Source organism: Diplodia seriata, assembly GCF_021436955.1.
Source record: "Diplodia seriata strain FDS-637 chromosome Unknown scaffold_2, whole genome shotgun sequence".
Lineage (NCBI taxonomy): Eukaryota > Fungi > Ascomycota > Dothideomycetes > Botryosphaeriales > Botryosphaeriaceae > Diplodia > Diplodia seriata.
This window is the reverse complement of record NW_027117309.1, coordinates 3,385,892-3,407,236: the sequence shown is the minus strand read 5'-3', so window position 1 is coordinate 3,407,236 and position 21,345 is coordinate 3,385,892. Positions and strand designations below refer to the sequence as shown.

At 57.8% G+C, this 21,345-nt stretch overlaps 8 protein-coding genes across 8 annotated transcripts; 4 read left to right on the top strand and 4 right to left on the bottom strand.

The window, feature by feature from the left end:
- Positions 1–457: 457 nt before the first annotated feature.
- On the bottom strand, positions 458–4,165 carry SLS55_002368 (uncharacterized protein; the record flags this gene model as incomplete). The annotated part of the gene is made up of 9 exons (XM_066773850.1): positions 458–1,281; positions 1,407–1,601; positions 1,667–1,774; positions 2,154–2,163; positions 2,645–2,702; positions 2,753–2,918; positions 3,014–3,169; positions 3,220–3,878; positions 3,936–4,165. The coding sequence occupies 9 exons, from the start codon at positions 4,163–4,165 to the stop codon at positions 458–460; spliced, it is 2,406 nt and encodes an 801-aa protein (XP_066636417.1).
- A 1,111-nt stretch (positions 4,166–5,276) lies between these two features.
- SLS55_002367 (uncharacterized protein) lies at positions 5,277–6,317 on the top strand (the record flags this gene model as incomplete). The annotated part of the gene is made up of 1 exon (XM_066773849.1): positions 5,277–6,317. The coding sequence occupies one exon, from the start codon at positions 5,277–5,279 to the stop codon at positions 6,315–6,317; it is 1,041 nt and encodes a 346-aa protein (XP_066636416.1).
- A 457-nt stretch (positions 6,318–6,774) lies between these two features.
- SLS55_002366 (uncharacterized protein) lies at positions 6,775–8,118 on the bottom strand (the record flags this gene model as incomplete). Its single annotated transcript, XM_066773848.1, has 1 exon — positions 6,775–8,118. One exon carries the CDS (start codon positions 8,116–8,118, stop codon positions 6,775–6,777), a length of 1,344 nt encoding a protein of 447 aa, XP_066636415.1.
- A 795-nt stretch (positions 8,119–8,913) lies between these two features.
- Positions 8,914–10,274, bottom strand: SLS55_002365 (uncharacterized protein; the record flags this gene model as incomplete). The annotated part of the gene is made up of 2 exons (XM_066773847.1): positions 8,914–9,441; positions 9,498–10,274. The coding sequence occupies 2 exons, from the start codon at positions 10,272–10,274 to the stop codon at positions 8,914–8,916; spliced, it is 1,305 nt and encodes a 434-aa protein (XP_066636414.1).
- A 1,529-nt stretch (positions 10,275–11,803) lies between these two features.
- On the top strand, positions 11,804–13,460 carry SLS55_002364 (uncharacterized protein; the record flags this gene model as incomplete). The annotated part of the gene is made up of 4 exons (XM_066773846.1): positions 11,804–12,050; positions 12,110–12,330; positions 12,380–12,919; positions 12,987–13,460. 4 exons carry the CDS (start codon positions 11,804–11,806, stop codon positions 13,458–13,460), a joined length of 1,482 nt encoding a protein of 493 aa, XP_066636413.1.
- Positions 13,461–14,376: 916 nt separating this feature from the next.
- SLS55_002363 (uncharacterized protein) lies at positions 14,377–16,279 on the bottom strand (the record flags this gene model as incomplete). Its single annotated transcript, XM_066773845.1, has 2 exons — positions 14,377–16,159; positions 16,218–16,279. 2 exons carry the CDS (start codon positions 16,277–16,279, stop codon positions 14,377–14,379), a joined length of 1,845 nt encoding a protein of 614 aa, XP_066636412.1.
- Positions 16,280–17,749: 1,470 nt separating this feature from the next.
- Positions 17,750–19,718, top strand: SLS55_002362 (uncharacterized protein; the record flags this gene model as incomplete). Its single annotated transcript, XM_066773844.1, has 3 exons — positions 17,750–18,103; positions 18,162–19,620; positions 19,675–19,718. 3 exons carry the CDS (start codon positions 17,750–17,752, stop codon positions 19,716–19,718), a joined length of 1,857 nt encoding a protein of 618 aa, XP_066636411.1.
- Positions 19,719–20,374: 656 nt separating this feature from the next.
- On the top strand, positions 20,375–21,294 carry SLS55_002361 (uncharacterized protein; the record flags this gene model as incomplete). Its single annotated transcript, XM_066773843.1, has 4 exons — positions 20,375–20,682; positions 20,731–20,838; positions 20,892–21,048; positions 21,109–21,294. 4 exons carry the CDS (start codon positions 20,375–20,377, stop codon positions 21,292–21,294), a joined length of 759 nt encoding a protein of 252 aa, XP_066636410.1.
- Between the last annotated feature and the right edge of the window lie 51 nt (positions 21,295–21,345).

Here is a 21,345-nt window from a genome sequence, read left to right as displayed (position 1 = left end):
AGCCTCATACCTGCCCATTTCGGTACGAGCGACGCTGGTAACAGTGGCGGCCAGGCAGCAACAGCCACAAGTAACAGGTACCGTGATTTTCCAGAGGCTTTTGAGTGGCGCGCAGCTGTGACACGAGTCTGCTGGGCCGAAGATGCAAGAAATTAAAAGAGCAAGAGAGCACGGCACTACAGGTCCACAGGCAGGTTCAACAGCAACATCGAGTATACATATATGGAGCAATTTGTAGGAAACGCTTCTCTTCTTCTGGCCATGCTGTTGAGTTCAATGTATGACATCCTACAAGAGATTGACCTTCGTTCCGTTACCCGGCAACTTGGCCCTCAAAAGCCCATATGGCTTGACCCTACGATCTGTTCCCGGATAAATGATAGGTGACAGCTGTAGCTGGTTGACGGTGAAATAGAGATACCCGTCTTCGGCAATGGCCACTGTCCACACACGTCAGTTACAAGCCATCCACATCACCCTCCGCCTTGGACAGGGGAAACCTACGCGTATCCGGCCAGTTGATCCTCGGATCCCTCACCCACACGGCCGCCGTCCCGTTGTCCGGGTTGTAGATGTTGATGGCGTTCTGCTCGACGTTCCCGAGGTACAGCAGGCCGTTGGAGTCGACCTCGTACCCGTCGCTGACGCCCTTCTGGCCGCGGCCGGTGACGCCTGCCTGGGCGCGTAGCTCGGCGGCGCCGTCGCGGGCGCGCAACAGCGCGGTGCGCACCGACCACAGCGTGCGGCTCTCGGCGGCGCCGAAGAACAGCTCCTCGCCGTCCGCGCTCAGGGAGAGCCGGCGGCCCACCGGCAGGTAGCGCGTCGGTGCGTCCGGTCCCGGCTGGAAGAGCAGCGGCGTGCCCCAGACGAAGGCCGAGAACTGCCGCTCCACCGGCGCGACGCTGGGCCCGTCGAACCGCCGCCACGCCTCGTGCGTTCCCAGGTCCACCACGATCACGCCCGCCGTCGACTCGATCGACGAGTCCGTGATGTAGGCGACGCCCTGGCCGGACGCGGTGAGGTGCGGGCGCAGGTCGAAGCGGACGTCTTGCAGGTACGAGTCCGGGAACACGACGGACGGCGGGAAGACGATGGTCGTGAAGATGGTGTCGTTTGCGGACAGGTCGATGCCGATGAGCTTGGGCCCGCCGGGGACGCTGGCCGGGACGAGGCTGCCGGTCGGGGTGAGGGCGCGGCCGGTGTCGAGGATCCAGGCCCGGTCGAGGGGGTCGATGACAACGCTTTGGGCGGCGATTATGTAGTCGGTGTAGTTTGCGCCGGCTGTTGAGAATTCATTGCGTCAGTGAACGATATCTGAAACTGCGGTGTAACTGTTCACAGGCGAAAAGGGACAGAAGTAGTCGATAGGTATATAGTCAATGAAAGCAGGGAATTTGTGAACTTACTGGGTGGATTGGTGGTGTAATTTATTGCACCTCCAGGAGGGCTGTTCAACTCAACACTGGGCCATGCCGCTTCAGTATCCTTGGAGGTCAGCTCCGCAACACTGTACCGGCCGTTCGAGCCATCAAAGGTGTTGTTAGCGTCAAAGCCTGGAGGATAGCATGTAAAAATGCGGCCAGCCTTTGAAACACCAACACCTAAAATGCAGGTCAGTATGGAAGTAGTTCCTGGAAGACTTTCCAAAGTTGCATGTAGTACTCACCTGTCGGCCATTGATCGTAGTAGTAGTGCACAACCTCAACAGGGGGACCGGCAACGCCAGTGTCTGCAAGAAGTTCTTGAGCGAATGCAGCCTTGGTGCCGATGAGTGCTACCGCACTGGCGACTCCAAGGAGGTAAGTCCACATATCCGCTGAAAGAAGAAAACCTTGGGGAATAATAGATGTGGGATGTTGACGTTGGCTCTCAATGACACTCTCCCATAGAGATGAAAGAAGTTTATATCTCTGTCTCGATGCCTTCGCATCCATGTTGATTACAAATTGGCCATTTATTGCGGGATATACTTCAGCCCGAAGATACTTAGTGCTGATTATGAAATACGTGGAGGTCTTGGCAGCGGATTTGCGTTGCACAGCTCCCAAACTTTCGGGAAATGCTCAATATCCCGGAGGATGCTGCCTGATGACATTGCAGTTCCTTTTGGAAGCTGACGGCCGAGGTGGCGCATTCGGGCAATGCAGACGTACACGGGCGAAACTAGAAAGTGAAGGATTACGTTCCTTGTATCACACAATTGTGTGCAATTTCTGCGCCATTTTGCGAGGAGTACAGAAGTCATGGGCACACGTAGTTGTAGCTTCTGTTGGACAGGAATTGGTTACGATGTGTCCCCTGTCATGCCTTTTTGAGATTCGTCGTGACCGCTCTCAAGAGCTTCACTTCTTGGATGGAACTGCATCTTATTTTACTTGAAGTTTAGTCTGCAGTATTGATTTTCTTTCGTGCTAAAATAATGAAGTAGACTCCAAACTCCAAAGACACCGTTCTATGTTCATGTGTATATCATCTTTACCGACCAATCTAAAGTATTTCGCTCTTGGTACTCTCTCATAAATCACATGCTTTAATCTGTTTCCTCCCTCTTCAAGCTCCTGCAGCCGTGGGTACGAAGACCCGTTTCCTCTGCACATAACGTAAGAATTTACTCCTCGGTGTAATAAGGGCAGGTCAAACTTACGGAAAGGAGGAGAGAACCAACCAAGGCAACTGCGGCTGCAACGTAGGCAAAGATGAATCTGCGCATTCAAGTCAGCATATGGTTCAATGGCAAGATAGTGAGACGTACGCTTTGCTCATGTTGTCGACAATGATACTCAGGGCCGCCTGCCGAGTCTCCTCATCCAGTTTCTGGAGGACATCGCTGCTAGCACCGGAGATGGCGGCCTGGAGCTGGTCAACAGGAAGACTAGGGAGAAGGTCCTTCAGACCATCCGTAGCGCCGTTGATAAAAACTGCGCTAGCGCATGCGAGACCAAGAGCGATTCCGCCAATTTGTGCTGAGGATGAAAGTCAGCTTGAATGTACGTCCAAGGCTCGTGTGACATACCAATCATCATGAAGCTCACAGCGTAGCCCAGATCATGCGCAGGAACTGCGGTCTGAATGACAGCGTACCCTGCTTGCACGAAAGCGCCACCACCAAGTCCGAGCATAGCTTCAAAGCCGTAGAGGTAGGCTTGTGAAGTGTTGAGGTCAATGAGCGCTGTTGGAACGTCAGCATCTATGATCGAACGTGAAAGTGATACGGCTTACACAGAAAGACGTTGGCGATCAGTGCCAAGACAGCGCCGACAGCATACCAAGGCATGTAGTAGCCCAGGCGTGACATGAGCCATCCATTTGTCAAGATTGAGAAACAAAGTAGGAAGATGAGAGGAAGTAGACGAACGGCGGAATTCAACGCATCGTCTCCCCTGGAGAATTGGAAGTAAATGGGAACGTAGTAAATGGGGACGAAAACCGCGCAGTTGCACGCAATAGCGCATATGAACAGAAGGATAGCCTCCTTGTTCACGAGAAACTGGACAGGAAACATCCTCTCGGAAGTGGTTGTGAACAGGCACAACGCCTGCTGCACGCCGAACGCGATCCAGAGGACGGCAGCGATGACGAACAGGGCAATAATCTGGCCGCTGTCCCAAGCATAAAGGGTACCACCAAAGTTGATGGGCATAATGAGCGTCACAAAAGCGCCAATGCTGAGGATCGCGCCAACGGAGTCGAAGCGTCGGAGCCTGTCGCCGAGAGGCTGGTTCTTGGCCGGATGGAACGAGGGAAGCAGAAAGAGCCAGACTGGGAAAAGGACGCCACCAATGATGAGATTGATGTAAAATGCCCAGGGCCAGTTGACCTTCTCGAAGGCGCCTCCAATGACGGGTCCAAGAACAGTTCCGAAGCCCCAGACCAATCCGCTATGAGTGCCATTGTCAGCTTGGGAGCAGGAGATAGAGATACCATCGGCTACTCACACAAGGCTCAGGTAAGCAGGACGTTCCTGCTCGGTGGTGTTGATGGAGAGAAGAATCATCACACCAATGTAAAGGCCAATGCCGCCAGCTCCGGCGAAGACTCGACCAACAATCTCAGCGTTCATGTCCGGAGCAGCGCCGCACAGGGCAGATGCGGCCAAGAAAATAACCATGGAAATGATGTACAGCCATTTCACATCGAACATGCCGTAGATCTTCCCAAGAGGCATGATGACGGCAACACCGCCAATCACGAAGCTTCAGAAATCGGTCAGCGGAGTTGCGGTGCGAAGTTGCCAGCGAGGATTTCTTACCCAACTGAAAGCCATCCCAGATCTTTAATTGAGGAAAAGTCATTCACGATTGCCGGAATGATGTCGGCGACAATCGTATTGTCCAGAGCATACAAGAAAATGCTGGAAAGGATACTGAAAACCACGAGAAACCACTGTAATCTTGTTAGGTCTCGGAAACTCGCTATTGTTTGGAGATGGTGGCGTTTATCTTACCGAAAATCCGTGCAGCTTCCGAGCAGGTGACGAGACTTCGGGTACGGCCTCTGCAGGACGCGCGAAATCAACGTCGCTGGCATTGTTGGATTTCGCGAACGTGTCTCGCGAGTCTTTGAAAGAGGCCATTGCGGGGCACAAATAATGGGTAAGAGCCACGCAAGAGGTCTGAGGGAATGGCAGAAAGAGCTTGTGGGAACCAAACCACGGAGACGAGCGAGGTCTATGAACTGCCAGCGCTGTAAGACAAAGAGGCTCTGTGGGCGAAATGCAAAGAAGTGCGACACTGCTTTGAAAGCCAACACAGTAACTCAGGCTCCACGCTGGCCCACAGCGGGCTTAGAAATGACGGCTTAATCATCGGGAGGATAGATTTCCGGATTGGGCAGGACGATGAAACGGAAGGATTTTGGCCCTGCTGACAGGCCCAGTGCGTGGGGGCCGGCCCGCGTGCATGGGAAGGAACGGGGGGCTGATGGCGGCAGGCACTGGCAGGGGCTCGTGGGGGCCGGCCCGCGTGCACGGGAAGGAACGGGGCTGGGAGATCCTACGCTTACGCTGCACACTAAACCAACCCCGCTGCATAAACCCCACACTCGAATGCATTTGTCACTGAAACCTCAAACCAACGGCTGCCTGACGATCCTACTCCAGCTGCCCACCGTGTTTGCCTACACTGTTGATTGCTAATCACGACCACAGCTGATGCTCCATCGCGTTGCAAACCCTCGTTCTGCCCGACGATGCTCCCACTAGAAATTGGCCGCCTGCGCGGCTCTCTGATGCACAATTCCATCACCATCTCTCCTCTGCTCCCGCCTCTCTTGTCACAATGTCTCTGCAGCGCGCCATCCAGATCCAGGGCCCCAAGCTGGCCAAGCTGGTCTCCGATGCTCCCATCCCCAAGCTCCGCGACGGCTACATCAAAGTGAAGACCGTCGCCGTGGCCCTCAATCCCACCGACTGGAAGCACATTGACTTCCGCGCCGACAAGGGCGCTATCGTTGGGTGTGACTACAGCGGCATCGTCGAGAAGGTCGGCCCCGGCGTCACCAACTTTGCAGTCGGCGACAAGGTTGCTGGCTTCGTGCATGGCAGTAACGAGTCCAACCACGAGGACGGCTGTTTCGCCGAGCACACCGCTGCTAAGGCCGCTCTCGCGCTCAAGGTCCCCTCGAACGTCTCTCTAGAGGAAGCGTCGACGCTCGGCGTCGGTATCACCACCGTCGCCCAGGGCCTATACCAATCCCTCGCGCTGCCGTGGCCCACGACCCCGGCTCCCACACCCTTCCCCATCCTCATCTACGGCGGCAGCACCGCGACCGGCACTCTCGCCATCCAGTTCGCCAAGCTCTCCGGCCTGACGGTCGTTACGACCTGCTCGCCGCACAACTTCGACCTCGTGCGCCGGCTGGGCGCCGACCACGTCTTCGACTACAAGTCGCCCACCGTCGGCGCCGAGATCCGCGCCGCCACCAACGACGGCCTGCGCCACGCCTTCGACTGCATCGCGTACGACAGCACCGCCGCCATCTGCGCCGCGGCTCTGACGTCTGCGTCCGGCGTCGCCAAGTACAGCAGCCTGCTGACGGTCGAGAAGTTCCCGCGCGCCGACGTCGAGAACGCCGGCACGCTCGCCTACACGGCCCTGGGCGAGACGTTCCGCAAGGGCGCCAAGGAGTTCCCCGCCAACGAGGACCACCTCGCCTTCGCCGCCCGCTTCTGGAAGCTGACCGAGGAGCTGCTGGCCCAGGGCAAGCTGAAGGTGCACCCGCCCCAGGTGCGTGAGGGCGGGCTGGAGGGCGTGCTGGATGGCTTGGAGGACCTCAGGCAGGATAAGGTCAGCGGTGTGAAGCTAGTTTACCTCGTTTGAGCGAAGTCTTTTGTAGGTTTCGGTAGCTCTTCTAGACTTTATGAGCAATGAATTCGTATCTTCATTCAAGTACTACAGAATTGTTTGAATATCTCTTTGTATTGAATGGCACATGGGGAATTGATACTCGCGTGTCAGTCTCTGGAGAGAGTTTTCTTGATACAGTTGTCATCATCCCTTGTTCCTGAACGTAAGTCATCTTAAGTGGGGTTCTGATTGTTTCACACGAGAGAATCCGTATTTGGCAAATTTGTTAGCGTGTCATCACTGCTCACTGTAATGAATACCCAGATTCAAAGACGATGCGGACAGAGGAAGTAAAGTCCATTGCGGGAAATTTTCTAAGAGGTCTAGTCTATCAACTCTCCAAGCCAACATCCAGCGAGCTCATCCTCACATCCAGGACTAAACCTGCCATTTCTACATACAGCCCATCCTTTTTGCATGATCCAACCACTCAGAGGAAGTAGTTGTTCGGATCCGGCCCCTCCAGATCCCACTCCACCTTCGTAATACCACCGATACCCACCAAATATAGCGTTTTCAGATCATCGCCCGTCCACGCAATGTTCTCAACAGCATGGGTCGTCTGAATACGCGCAATGGGGGACCCACGAGCATCCAGGATATCCACGCCGTTCGACAGGCCCGAACCGACGACGAGGTAGCCGTTCTTGGCGACCTTGAGGCCGTCGGGGCTGCCCTCGAGGCTCTGGAAGATGTTGCGGCGGCCGGTGATGACGGGGACACCCTCGGGCCCGTCGGGCCTGGCGACATCCCAGGCGTAGATGTTGCGGGCGTTGGTGGACGTGAACTCGATGCGGATGGGGTAGTCGTAGAAGTCGCCCGCGCTCTTGTTCTCGGTGCCGGGCGCGCCGACCGTCTCGAGCCCGGAGTCCGTCACGTACAGCGTCTTGCCGTCGCGCGAGAAGGTGATGCCGTTGGGGTGCTGCAGCGACGAGTCGACGACAACGACCTCGCCCGTCGAGGGGCGGAAGCGGTACGTCGCCAGCTGGTTCTGGTTCGCGTCGGGCGCCAGCCCCAGCCCCCACGCGTAGTCCGAGTCGGTGAACCAGATGTCGCCGACCGAGTCGACCGTCAGGTCGTTCAGTCCGCCGTAGAAGAAGCCGTAGTAGTTGTTGAGGAGCCACTCCGCCTTGTAGGTGCGCGGGTCGACGCGCACGATGCCCGGGCGCTGCTGCTGCCCGTTGGGGAGCGAGACGTTGTTGCCCTGCACCGCCCAGTAGATCATGCCGTCGTGCAGGATGCCGCCCGTGGGCTGGTACACCGGCGGGTCCGTCACGAAGGCTTCGACGGTGGGAGGATCGTTGTTCAGGTCGATGACGATGTTGCTGAGGTTGCCGGGCGGGCCGTCTTGCGTCGTGAACAGCTTGTTCAGCTCCGGCACGAAGATGGGTGCCTCGTGGATGACGTTCAGCACGGGGATGTAGTTGTGCCAGATCTTGGGTGCCGGGCCCAGCAGCGAGAGCCCGCGTTCCTTGTCAAAGATGACAAAGTCTGCAGTCGGCACCAGAGAGCCCCACGAGGCGTCGTCGGGAACGAGAGTGCCAGAGTAGCCAACCGTCGGGTCTGCGTCGCGCGAGAACGAGGGCGGCAGAACACTGCCGTAGCGGTGGATGCAGGTGATGTTGGCCGTGGACGGGCCGCACGCTGCGGCGACGGGGACGTAGCTCGAGTTCGCCGAAGACGAGTTCGAGTACTGGGGGAACGCTGCGGCAGCAGCCAGGGCTGAGCCGCTGGCACTGAGCAGAGCCGCGAGGGACACAAGAGAAGCGGGCATCGTGAACGAGGCAGTGTCGCGGAGGCTGATGGTGCTGGATGCCTCACAACACAGCTTGAGTCTCACCCTTTTATTTCTCTCCACGCGTAATACCGTCCCGTTCCGAGTGGGCGCGTCGAATCCTCCTCGGCAGCAAGCTGCGGATGAGGCACGGTGCGAATAGTCCGACGGAGGTTGGCGATGAATCCATCGCGGCTGTGGTGGGCACGGTGAGGAGGCGAGCCCTAGCGGAGTCCCATGAACTGACGCCTTCTCGGCAGATTGCTAGCTCCCAGGCTGCAGCAGCGGTTGCATCCTGGAGGATTGAGGATGAAATGGCGAATACGCGGCGTTGACACGCAAGAAAAAGAAAAATTACGGAAGCGGGGCAGGGTAAAGGGACGTCGCAGCACGCACAGTGGAGGGCACAGGGGCCACGCGGGGGCTGCGTCCATCAGGGTGTGATCGGCGTCGCCGTTAGCGGCAGTGCAGTACCAAGCACGCAAAGCTTTTCTTTGTGGCTGCTGCCGTGCGATTGCCGAGTTAGGCATCTTGGCGCGGCTTGTTCACAGAATTGTGCAAGTAGGCAAACGAAAATCTCTCTAGTCTATTGCACTAACTATGTAAATCCTTCACCTTCTCCAATTGACTAAGCGCCAACACATCAAACCCCTGTACATTTCTTCCCTGCTCTTCCTTGCTCCGTGCGCTTCGCCCGCGCTTTCAGCCCCCACGGCGGATGACGCGACAGCGGACCGGGCCTGATGCTGCAGCACATCCTCCGAGATTCGAGATCCAGCCCCAGCCGCCTCTTACTCAGGCCTGCTGCGGCTCCCGGTGCTCCTTCCGCTGCTGACGGTACTGGAAGCGCCGCGCCAGCCCGAGGAACAGGAAGCCCAGGAAGACGGCCGAGCCGCCAAACACTTGCGCGTACAGGTAGTCGCCGTCGCCCAGGTCAATCAGCACGCCGGCGATGGGCGGGCCCGTCAAGCAGGCGACGCTGCCGACGGTGAACACCATGCCGACGCGCGACGCCACCTTGGACAGGTCCGGCGTCAGCTGCGACAGCGTCGACGGGAACAGCGTCTGCACCGCGTTGGCGCAGATGCCGTACAGGATGACGAAGACGTAGAAGGCCGCCCTGCTGTGCACCCCCGTCCACGCGAACAGCATGATGCCCGCCCCGCCAACGAAAGGAAGCAGCGTGTTGAACGTCCCAAAGTAGGCGTCAGCCAGGTAGGCGGGCACCACACGACCGGGGATGCCCACCGCGTTGAGGATCATCAGCAGAGTCAGCGATCCGGATTCGGAAATGTGCATCACCTCCTTGCCGAATGTGGTCGTCTGCGCGGACAGGTCAGCACTTGCGAGCATGATTTGGGGGCGGGCTGGGGACTAACGTAAAAATAGGCAATGTAGACGCCCCAGAGCGTGAAGAAGATGCCGATCGCGAAGAGCGCGTACGTTGGCTCCTTGAACGCTCGCGGATCCACCAACGGACCCTTGCTGCGCTTGAACTGCCGCGGCCGCGCCAGCGCGAAGATGACGAGCGTGTTGAAGACCATGACGAATCCCATGACCCGAATCGTCCACGGGTAGCCGATGCTGGGCGACAGCTGCCGCGAGATGATTGGGAACACGATGCCGCCAATGGGCGCGCCGCAGGCCGCAAGGCTGAGAGCGAACGCCCGCCGCTCGGTGAAGTAGGTCGAGACGAGAGCGATGCACGGCGTGAACAGGAGCCCGTTGCCGATGCCTTGGACAATGCCTTGGGCGAGGATGAGCTGCCAGTACTGGCTGATGGCCGAAGTCGTGAAAACGCCGAGCAACTGGAAACCGCAGCCGATGAAGAGGATCGAGCGGAAATGCCCACCGTCCATCGCTGGGCCGGAGAGGGTCCCCAGGAAGAAGAGGAGGAAGAGAGACAGAGATCCAACCCAGGAGATGTCCGAGGCGGACTTGTCCAAGAAGGACATCCAGTGCGACTGGAACAGCCCAAAGGAAGAAAAGTAGCCAAACCCATTGACGACGAGCAGATGGCTAACAAGGACTTGGGACCACGCAACGAAGCCGCCGTTGAGTTTGACCTCTGGCTTGTCGTTGGAGACCGGCAAGCTTTCCTGCGACTCAAACTGCTCCTTCGGAAGATCAGAGGTGGACGTGTTCGAAGAAGACATGATGAAAATTGAGAACTCTGAAGACAAAGCGGCAGGAAGGTTCGGAGCTGGTGAGTTGCTCAGAAGTGAGGGGGTCATAGACCATAGTCAACTACCTCCCATCAGCACAGCTGGGCCTTGTGTGCAACGAAAATAGCTGATTTGTAACACTTGCGTTAGCGGAGGGGAAAATGGCCTCAGACTCTTCGCCACTGAGCCCCAATCCTACGTTTCCCACAAACGGTGATCCTTCAGTGGATACACGGGGACGCGGCCCGCAGCGGCCTCGCTGTGCGGGACCCCCGAGGGCGAAGACTCAGTGACAATTCCCTAGTGATCCTTCCGTCGGACGGAGTTAACATCAGCAGCATCAATGTGCGAGACGGTTTTTCCCGGGGCCAAATTCTGCTGCCTGCTAGCTAGTGGGGCTTTTGATGGTCCGCCCCTCAGAAAGAGCATGTCAAACGCGGAGCCGCTTAGTGGGCGGGCGGTGTGTGCAGGATTACCCCACGGCTCACACCAACACGAGAGGATTGTCTGTAGAGACGAAAGAAACACAATATCCAACGACCATTAGGACGCATGCTAGACCAGTGGCTGAGCGAGCGGAGGAACATTCGCTGGTCTTACGCGCGGGAAGCTAATGCAAAACTGAGGTTACAGCTGAGATGGACACTTCGAGACGGCTCTCGCATTCTGTCTCTCCTCAGCAGCCAAGCGTTTTACGTACAGCCTCCCAGGCTGCTGGATCCAGGATTGTTCCGAGTGTGCTTGATCTTGCAGCTTCGAGCGGCTGTTGGGTGCATGGTAAGGCTTATTTCGACCCGAGCACGGTGCACACCGCACGTGCAAGGAGGCGTTGGGTCTAGACATCAGGGTTCTGCGCCATCAAGCGAACAAGAACTGCTCGCAACGGCCCCGTCGGCAGCCACAATGTGACATGGGAGTCCTAATTCTGCGGGAAAATTCCACCATTTTCCAGCAATAGGCGTACCGCGGAATCCGATTGGCGCCCTGGGGTTGTGCTACGCTGCTCGCCAGGCAGTCAGATGTCACCATGGAGCCGTTTCCGCGAGGTGATGGTCGAAGAACCACGGTTGAGTGGAGAGCAACGCGCAGCCCTGTTGGCGAATCGTAGCGGGCTGGAGACGCACGGTGAAGACACCCCGGGGTAAGACATCGTGGCCCTCCTTCCCAGGCGTTGAGCCGATTCCGCTGTTCCGACCTCCGCCGTGAGTGCTGCGCCATCCGGTAGCCCGCAATGGGCTTTGCCTGCTTCCGGCACTGCCTGGTCGAAGGATCGAGACAGTGGGATGGATGCAGAGAATTCGCTCTGACCCAACTCACTGTGCGTGGCAGTATGGAGGCCTCGTCGATGGGGGATATATATTCGGGTTGTGCTCGGTGCTATCGAGCTCAAGCACCCACAAGCCTCGACACCAAGTCTCCAGCGATCCATTGACGTGCACGTTTCACTGTCTTTGTTGAATCTTCGAGCCCCTATCACTCATTACTTCCCATTACCCCTCGTTGTTTCTCGAGTTCTCGCAATGGAGGCCCGTATTGTCTCTATCGAGCAGCAGCTCCAGAGTCTGGTGCAGGTGCAAAAGCTCCTTGTGGCAGTTCTGGGAAGCGCCACGTCCTTTTCTCTGCCAGCTGGGTTTGAGTTCAAAAAGGTGCTGTCCGACTGGGATGGCCAAGCATCCCGTGTCCAGTCTTCCGTCTCCGAAGCCCAGGAGGAGCTCTTGGCAGATGAGAAGGTTCCTGAAGTCACTGTCGAGGAGATCCACGACTCTGGTAAGAACTTAGTAACCGGTGTATCATCTTTGCCAACCACGTACTAACAGCAACCAAAGGCATTGCTACCCCTGTGGAGCAGCCCACTACTGAAGAGCTTGAGAAACTTGCAAGTGACATCCTGGATGTTCTTCAGCGCTATGGAAAGCATCTCGCTCCCCCAGACGGCGACCACTCATCAGGCTGGATTGGCAAGCCACTGTTCGTGGAGAAGGTCATGCAACAGTTGGAGAAGAATCAGCCCATTCGGATGATCTTGCCTGCCTTCCCTTGGAAGAGTGTAAGTTTTACATACAATTACTCTAGCACGTCGCTGACAGTCAGTGCAGATCAACAAGGTTGACAAGGTCACTGGAATCTTGCCCGACTTGGGCGAAGAGCTTGCTCTGGCCCGCCTCAACCAGATGTGCGAGGACATCAGGGTTATTTATCCCCTTGGTGGCGAGGTTCACATCGCCACGGACGGCATGGTATTCGATGACGTCGTTGGCATTCCAGACGAAGATACCTGGGCATACAGCGAAGGACTTATGGATATTGTCCGCAAGAGGGGCTACGAGAGCCACATCAAGCTCATGCGTGTCATGGACATCCTCGGTCATACGGCGGGTCGCACTCTTGACAAAGAGCTGTACCTGTCACTCACGCAACAGTGCCGCGAGGAACTGCTGGCCAGCTTCGGCCGCACCGAAGAGGAGGTGCGGGAGATGATGCGCGAAGACAGTGACACGCTCCTCACGTACTGTGGCTTCATCCGCTTCCTCGAGTCCGACCTGCGCCATAGCGAAGTCTCCAAGACGGCGACCAGCGGTCAGAAGTTCCGCAAGTGCGTGAAGAAGGTCGCCATCAACATGATGATACGGGCTGAGGTAAGCCTCCCTCTCCGACCACCGACCCACCACGCACGCCGTGTAACAACGCTTACGATACGCACAGTCATTCACCAAGCTCCTCCAAGCCAAATGCCCCGACTACGTCCGCTTGTCCATCCACCCCTCGACCGGCGCGGTCAAGCTGTCCGTCCCGCTCATCGTCACCGGCACCGGCGAGTTCCCCCGCACGCCGTGGCACAGCAGCGTCGCGCTCGCGCTCGACGGCTCCTACAGCACCGTGCACAGCAAGAGCGTGCGCGACACGCACGTCCTCGTCGCCCGCGACGACGATGCCGCCACCCCCCACTTCTTCCGCGAGAAGTCCGAGCTGTGGGACTGGGAGGACGCGGACGTGGTGTTCGAGCCGCTGTACCCGAACCGCCTGGTCGTGCGACCTCGGCGCGGCGTCGAGGCGAAGAGCCTCAGCGAGGAGCAGATCGAGAAGCTGGCGAAGCTGAGAGCCGTGCACACGGCCGGCCCGGTGGAAGTGGTTGGGTTCGCTAACGCAGCAGCGGCGGCAGCAGCAGCAGCAGCATAAACGTCAAACAGAACTCCTGCATTTTTCTTCCCTCTTTCCTTTCGTTTTTGGAGTTTACAGTAGATTGGTTTCCTTTCTTTCTTTTTGTTCGCTCGCTTAGCACAAAGCAACAGTCGCCAGTCGCGCAAAAAACACAAGGCCCTTTGAGACGGGTGCCTTATCCACATCACCTTCCCCCAGTAGAGTAGAATATCTGCCCACCGCATTGCACATAAATACGAATTTGCATTATCCTTTCATCCTTTCTTATGCAACGTGACACTGCCTAAAGATGACGTGAGCTGTCTCAGCTGCTTCGCAGCTTAGATGTTGAGTTCTTCCGTGAGCGTAAAAATTCAAAGCAGAGTAAGAAGCTTATTTTCACTAATTTGAGTTCTGATCCCTCGCGTGGTGTGGTGACACCTGGAGTACGAGACATTCAGCAGTGATTCTCTTACTGGAACAGGTTCGCCGGGTTGGCCACGAGTGCCGCGTACTGAACGCTCAACTTGCAGTCCGCCCACGGGAAAGACAGCTTGTCTCATATGGACAACAATGCGCTCTTTCCATATATTCTGACCATTAATGTCCCATTTTAAAGTTGAGAGATTCGTTCTGCAAGACCTGATCGATCTTAGTGGTCATATATGATTCGCAACCCGGAACTGTTTGAATGATAAAAGTCGCCGGGTGGGAAGGCTGCGGAATATCCGTCGACTGTTGACTTCGCGCAATGCAGAGTAACGCAAGTATATCTGCGCCAAAACGAGAAAGCGCAGCAAAAATTAGCACAAAGCGTGGTATTACTTCCTGTAATAGCCCATATATATTGCATATAACTCAGCGTTCTATTTCTATGTACGAAATTTTTCATGCTATCCACAAAGCTAAAACAACAACCACCAACTCAACACGCAACGACCGGCACCCAACCCCTCTAAATCCCAGCATCAATCTGGTTGACCACATTACTGGCAGTCCACTCCTTCCAGTCCACACACGTCTGCTCCATCACCATCGGAATCGCGCCGGCGGCCGCGAGCTCGTCACCCCTCTCCAAGATCTGGATGTTGTAGCCCATGCTCGCGTGCCAGGCGATGTGGCAGTGGTAGCTCCAGGCGCCGGGGTTGTCGGCCTCGAACTGGATGACGAGGTGGCCGTAGCGGCGCTGCATGTGGGTGTCGCGGCGGGCGGGGTTGGCGGGGTTGACGACGGTGCGGCCGTCCCACGCGCCGGGCCCTTCGGCCAGCACCTGGAACGAGTGGCCGTGCAGGTGCATCGGGTGCGCCGACTGGTAGACGGTGTTGAGCACGATGCGGATCGTGCGCGCGCCGCCGAAGTCGTACACGTTCCACTCGGCCGGGAAGCTGCTCGCGTTTGCGCCCTGCTGCGCGAGCAGGAGGACTGGCTCGTTGTAGTTGGTGCGCTGCGTGCGGTTGTTCATGAGCCACACGTGGTGGCCGGTCGCGTTGGTGAAGAGGTCGACGTTGATGGTCTGCGTGACGTCGGGCTCGGCGACGGGCTTGGGGTAGAAGGGGACGGTGCGGTTGAGGTCGTCGTTCTTGCAGAGGAAGGTCTTTTCGTCGGCGGCGGCCGCAGCGGGGCTGATGGTGCTGCGTGGCGCCTGGGGGTTGGGGTTGGTGTCGTAGGAGAGGACGGCGAGGGCTTGGGTGTTGTGCGAGACGGAGCAGTTGAGCGAGATGGTGGAGCGGATCCAGTATGTCTCGTTTGGAGCGGCGTCGGCGGTGACGAGGATGTCGGTGCGCTGGGCGGCGCCGAGCGTGATGACATCGGCCTCGTAGGGCACGACGGGCTCGAAGTCATGGGCGATGACTTGCATCTTGTGGCCGTCAATGCTGAAGTGGAGTAAGGCTGCCGCGCCCACGTTCATGAGGCGCAGACGGTGCGTCTTGCCTGGCTGGAAGCTGAACTGCGCGAGGCCGGCGTTGGAGATGCACGTCGCAGTCGAGTTGCCATAGGTTGAGTTACTCGAAGCCATGGAGCAGTTGTAGTTGTTCTTGCCGTTGATAAGATTGTTGTCGGACCACGGCACGTAGATGTTGAAGTCGGTGGTATTGCTGGCCGCATCTTCCAGGACATCAAAATAGTCCCGGTGGTAGTAATCACCAAGAATGACGGGGCCGACATCAACATCGTAAGGGACATGCTTAGGGCCGTAGATGATCAATGGGCCAAAGGCACCCGCTGTGTACTGAGCAGAAAAGTGCGAATGCCACCATGAAGTGCCGTACACATCTGCGCGGAAGCGGTAGGTAAAGGAGGAACCTGGTGCAATGGGGCACTGGGACACTCCAGGGACACCGTCGAACCACTGAGTCCCCTTTTGGGTGATGCCGTGCCAGTGGAACGCAGTGCCTTCTTCGGGACCAGTGATGTTGTTGTGCACGCGCACCTCGATCATGTCTCCCCAGTTGGCCTCGATTGCGGGGCCAGGGAACTCGCCATTGATGAAGATGCCGCTCTTGTTGAAGCCATCCGGAGAGAGGTAGCCACGAGCAACATTGAAGTCGTAGTATCTCGTGATTCCGGTGTTTGGCACATCCGTGTAAGGTTCATTGCTGAGGCCACTCCTATCTCCCCACGGGAAGCCGCCAGGGAGTGGGTTGGACGTCAGGAAATCGGGGAATCTCGGACAGTCCAGAGTTCCCCATTTCGACTGTCCATTCGTTGCATGCTGAGGCAGTGAACGAGTCAGGCTTCTGGAGAGGACTTGTCAGCGGCTACACAAAATTGCACCATGTTAGGTGGAGGTCTCACTTGGCCGAGGCGCCCACAGTAAGGACAGAGGCAAGGTAACTCCAAAGAGTCACACACTTCATGATTGCGATGACAGCTGACAGCGTAATGCAAAGCTGGGGATCTCCTGCTCACTCGAACAGTGACTTGTACATCTCAAAGCCGATATTTAATCCACGGGTGCAGTACACTCAGCATCTCCCACGTTCAGTCACTCTCCAGACTCGCCCGCACCTGGCGGGGCTTTTCCACCCGATGACGGACGAACCCTCACCGACCGCAACAACACGATCCTACGCTGGCCCAGCCAGGCGCCAGGATTCCATCCTGCTGTTGGGAAGTGGTGTGTGATGGGGACAAAGAGCGGCTCAAAGGACTATTTGCTGCGGCCCAGACAACCACCCGCCTGTCCCGCGAACCAGGCGAGCGGCCATGCGAGTCCAGTATGCATAGCCCGGGAGTCCGGAAGCCCCGAGGGATTTTTTTTCTTTTCTTTCCTGGAAGCGAGGTTGAAGGAATGGAAAGAACCGTAAGGCGGCGCAAGGGTTGCAGGAAGTCGGAGAGTGCTGGATTTGGACGATGCCGGAAGAGGCTCCGGGTAGGGCTTTGCCTGCTGACCGGGGCTGAGTAGGTGCTAAGAGCGCTGGAGCACGCCAGAGAGGCTTATGCAACCTTTGCATCTGCCTAAGCTTCATAAAGACGCTCCGGGCTAGCGTGGGGGGCCCTGCAGGGGATCTCATGCTCCTTCCCGGCAGGCTGGGACGCTTGATCTGGGCTGGTTAATTCGAGATCCTGCCGCTGTTCCACGCCACCCCTGCCTGCTTAGCGCGTTGGGGCCATCTTTGCGCCCCTTTCGGAAAGCAGTTGCACGCCTTGCCCGAAGCTGGAAATGCTCGAGCGTCTGCAGGCAGCAGTTGTGTCAGCCGTCACCACGCGAGCCATCATCACCTTATTTCCGGAGAGGTTCTAGAGCTTTGCCTGATGCGATCCAGCTGGTGTCATGACTTTTGCCTCATGCGCTTCTAGCCGGCCTCATCACTTTAAGCGAAGCCTGGGTATCCCATTGGTTGCGTAGCTACTCAGCCACCAGCTGGGGCCTTAGTCGTATCCCCGAGTACCTCTCGGACTTGCGCGTAAAGGCTCTTACTTCGCCCCGCGGGCAAATTCCGAGCCGCATTGCCCCTTCCTAATTCCAACAGCCCTCGACGAGACTCAGAAGTCAGCCACCATGGCGCGAGCACCTTTCACTACGCCAAAAATACCTGGACTGTTGGTGTATTGGCCCCAAGGTGGCACTGATAGGCCGCCACAGGATGAACAGGAGCCTTCGGGTGGAGAATTGCCAACAGGACTATCATGAATGTGCTTTTGATCTATTGACGCCGTAGGATGGTGTTTGCCGAACGCCCTCTGGATAGCCACCGTAGGAGAGAGAGCTGAGCCTCGAGGGAAAGCTGTGTATATAGAGTTCAAGTACCGGAGGGCCAAGAGATTCCAATCAACAACACACTCCACCTTTCCTTCCTCTGCCCGACATTCCCATCCGTACCATCATGTTCTCTCTGTCTTTACTAGCACCTCTTCTCTGTGCATACTTGGTGCAGTCGGTCCCACTTGCGCCCCGCAGTGAGCTCGTTGCACGGAAACTGCTTGGCTCCTCGTTCGGGGTTCCGCGGAACGCGACGTATGACTATGTCGTTGTCGGCGGCGGCAACGCTGGATTGACGGTGGCTGCCCGCCTGGCCGAAGACCCCAGTGTTTCCGTTGCGGTCATCGAAGCTGGAAGTTTCTACGAGATTGAGAACGGAAACTTGAGCCAGATCCCGGCTTACGACACCATGTGGACCGGCAAGGACCCCGAAGACACGAACCGCGTGGACTGGGGCTTTGTTACCGAACCTCAGAAGGTACGTGCTGAAATTGTTGTTCCCGGAGAGAAGTCCCATTCTGACAGCAGGATCGCAGGAGCTGCTGGACGCTAAAGTGCATTACGCCCGAGGCAAGACGCTGGGCGGCAGCACGGCGCGCAACTACATGGCGTACCACCGCGGAACGGTCGGCACGTACCAGAAGTGGGCGGAGCAGGTGGGCGACGACAGCTACACGTTCGACAACTTCGCGCCCTTCTTCGAGAAGAGCCTGAACTTCACGCCGCCCAAGAGCAGCCGCGCGGCCAACGCGACGGCCGAGTACGACGAGGCCACGCTGGGCAAGGGCGACGGGCCGCTGTCGCTAACCTTCTCCAACTACGCGAATGCCATGGCGTCCTGGGTGCAGAAGGGCTTCGCCGAGATCGGCATCGGGTCGCAGAAGGGCTTCACCAGCGGCACGCTGAACGGGTCGTCCTACGTCCTCGAGAACATCGACGCCACGCTGCAGACGCGCGAGTCGTCCGAGACTGCGTTCTTGCAGCCGGCGCTCGAGAAGACGTCGCTGATGGTGTACCAGTCGACGCTGGCCAAGAAGATCCTGTTTGACGCCAGCAAGAAGGCCACGGGCGTCGCCGTCGACTCGAACGGGGTGCAGTACACGCTGTCGGCCGCCAAGGAGGTCATCGTGTCGGCCGGAGCGTTCCAGTCGCCGCAGCTGCTGATGGTGTCGGGCGTGGGCCCCAAGGCGACGCTGGACAAGTTCGACATCCCCGTCGTTGCAGACCTCGCGGGCGTCGGGCAGAACATGTGGGACCACGTGCTGATGGGGCCGTCGTACCGCGTGAACGTGATGACCTCGTCGTCGCTGGCCGACCCGGCGGTGCTGGCGCAGGCGCAGCAGGACTATCTCGAACGGCAGGAGGGCATCCTCACCAACTCGGGCGGCGACTTCCTGGCGTGGGAGAAGATCCCGGCGGCGCAGCGGGCGGGCTTCGACAACGCGACGCGGGGGGCGCTGGCGGCGTTCCCGGCCGACTGGCCCGAGGTCGAGTACCTGTCGATGAGCGGGTTCCTGGGCTACCAGCAGGACTACGCGCGCGACGCCCCGACGGACGGCTTCAACTACGCGACGGTGTCGACGGCGTTGGTGGCGCCGCTGTCACGCGGGAGCGTTTCGATCGCGTCGGCGGACATGGCGGACGCGCCGCTGATTGATCCGCGCTGGCTGACGCATCCGGCGGACCGGGCCGTCGTCGTTCAGGGCTACAAGCGAGTGCGCCAGATGTTCGCCGCCACCGCCATGCAGGACGTGCTGATTGGCCCCGAGTACTTCCCCGGCGCCGACGTGCAGACCGACGACGAGATCCTCGAGGTCATCCGCAAGACGGTGAGCACCGTCTACCACGCCGCCTGCACCTGCGCCATGGGCCGCGCCAACGACTCCAGCGCCGTCGTCGACACCAGCGCGCGCGTCTTCGGCGTCGATGGCTTGCGCGTCGTCGACGCCTCATCCTTCCCGCTGCTGCCCCCGGGCCACCCTGTTGCGACCATTTGTAAGTGACATGCGACTCGTGCGAGTGGAGACCGCTTTGCTGACCTGTGCGCAGACGCCCTGGCCGAGAAGATTGCCCACGACATCTTGAACCCGTAGTTGCTGGTGGATTGGCGTTTGTGGATGGAGGACTAGAGGTTAGACTGTAGATGAATCAAATTGCTTTCTGAACGCTGGCTGAAGTGAGAACCAAGACGTGTGCATTGCTCAGCAGCGCATTACAAATCCCGCTGTCTGCTGCATGCATGCAATGCAAACGTAAAAGAATCCTCCTGTAGCGGGGTTCTATGGCGCGATGCAGTCTGTGCGGCGGCGCGGGCTGTCTGCAGGGTATACACGGAGTACGGAGGCCGTGGGGGGTGGGGGCGGGAGCCCAAGCATCCCGCTGTCTCCCAAAATGGCATCCCTCCCGCCGTAAGCACTAGCCCAGCCCAGCCACAGAAACACAAGCTTCTTTGATCCTTCCACAGGCACTCCGCACTACGAGCGTGCATACAGCTTGGCCGCTGCCTTTCTTTCAGCCGCACGCAGCTCGTTGCCTGCGCGCTAATTTCTAAGCACCAACGCCGCGCTTTGTGCCCCCCGGCTTATACATCACAATGGGGGCCAACGTGTTGGCGCTGCTTCCTTCGGGGCTTATAACCACACATAAAAGACGGGTACTTCTGCAATTGGACCTTCATCAACACAAGCCTTCCTACACTCTCCATTCTGAAGCACCATCATCCATCTAAACCACCGCTTTTCCCGTCGCCATGGCTTCTTACCTCATCACTGGCTCTTCTCGCGGCCTTGGCCTGGCCATTGCCGGCCTGATTGCCTCCAAGCCCTCCTCTGAGGTCAGCAAGGTGTTCGCTTCTGCTCGTAGCGAGACCGACGGAATCAAGAAGCTGGTTTCCGAGTCCAACGGACGCGTCGAGTTCGTCCAGCTGGATGTCACCTCTGAGGAGAGTGCAAAGAAGGCTGCAAGCACCGTTGAGCAGTCGCTTGGCGGCAAAGGTCTTGATGTCATCATCAACAATGCCGGTGTGATGAACTACACCCCCAACGGCATTGAGACGATGTAATTTTCCTCGACGCTTCTGGTAACATCTGTACTGACTTACGGTAGGACCGACCTCGATGAGACCTTCAAGATCAACGTCACCAGTGTACACTACGTCACGAGCGCTTTCCTGCCGCTCTTGAAGAAGGGTAACTTGAAGAAGGTCGTCAACATGTAAGTTGTACCTGAATGCCTTCGTGATACCTTTACTAACGGAGCTTCTGTAGTTCCACTACTCTGGGTTCCATCGGCAAGGCCCCTACCTACGCCCTCTTCCCCGTCCCTGCCTACAAGGTCTCCAAGGCCGCTCTCAACATGCTCACGGTCCAATACTCCCAGTCCTTCGCTTCCGAGGGCTTCACCTTCGTCGCCGTCTCGCCCGGTGTAAGTACCATCCTCCATCCATACATCCCTCGAACACTAGAACTGACGCTATTACAACAGTGGGTCCAGACGGATCTGGGCGGCTCCACTGCCGACTTGACCATCGAGCAGGGCTCCAAGGCTGTCACCGACATTGTCTTCCGCGTTGGCAAGGAGGAGACCGGCAAGTTCTTCAACATCCACGTTCCCGGCTGGGAGCATGCCGAGGGCATCAACCAGTACGATGGCGCCAACCCTCCGTGGTAGATGCGACATATATAAGGAGGGTAGAAGGATGCAGCTTTCATGTTACATTTC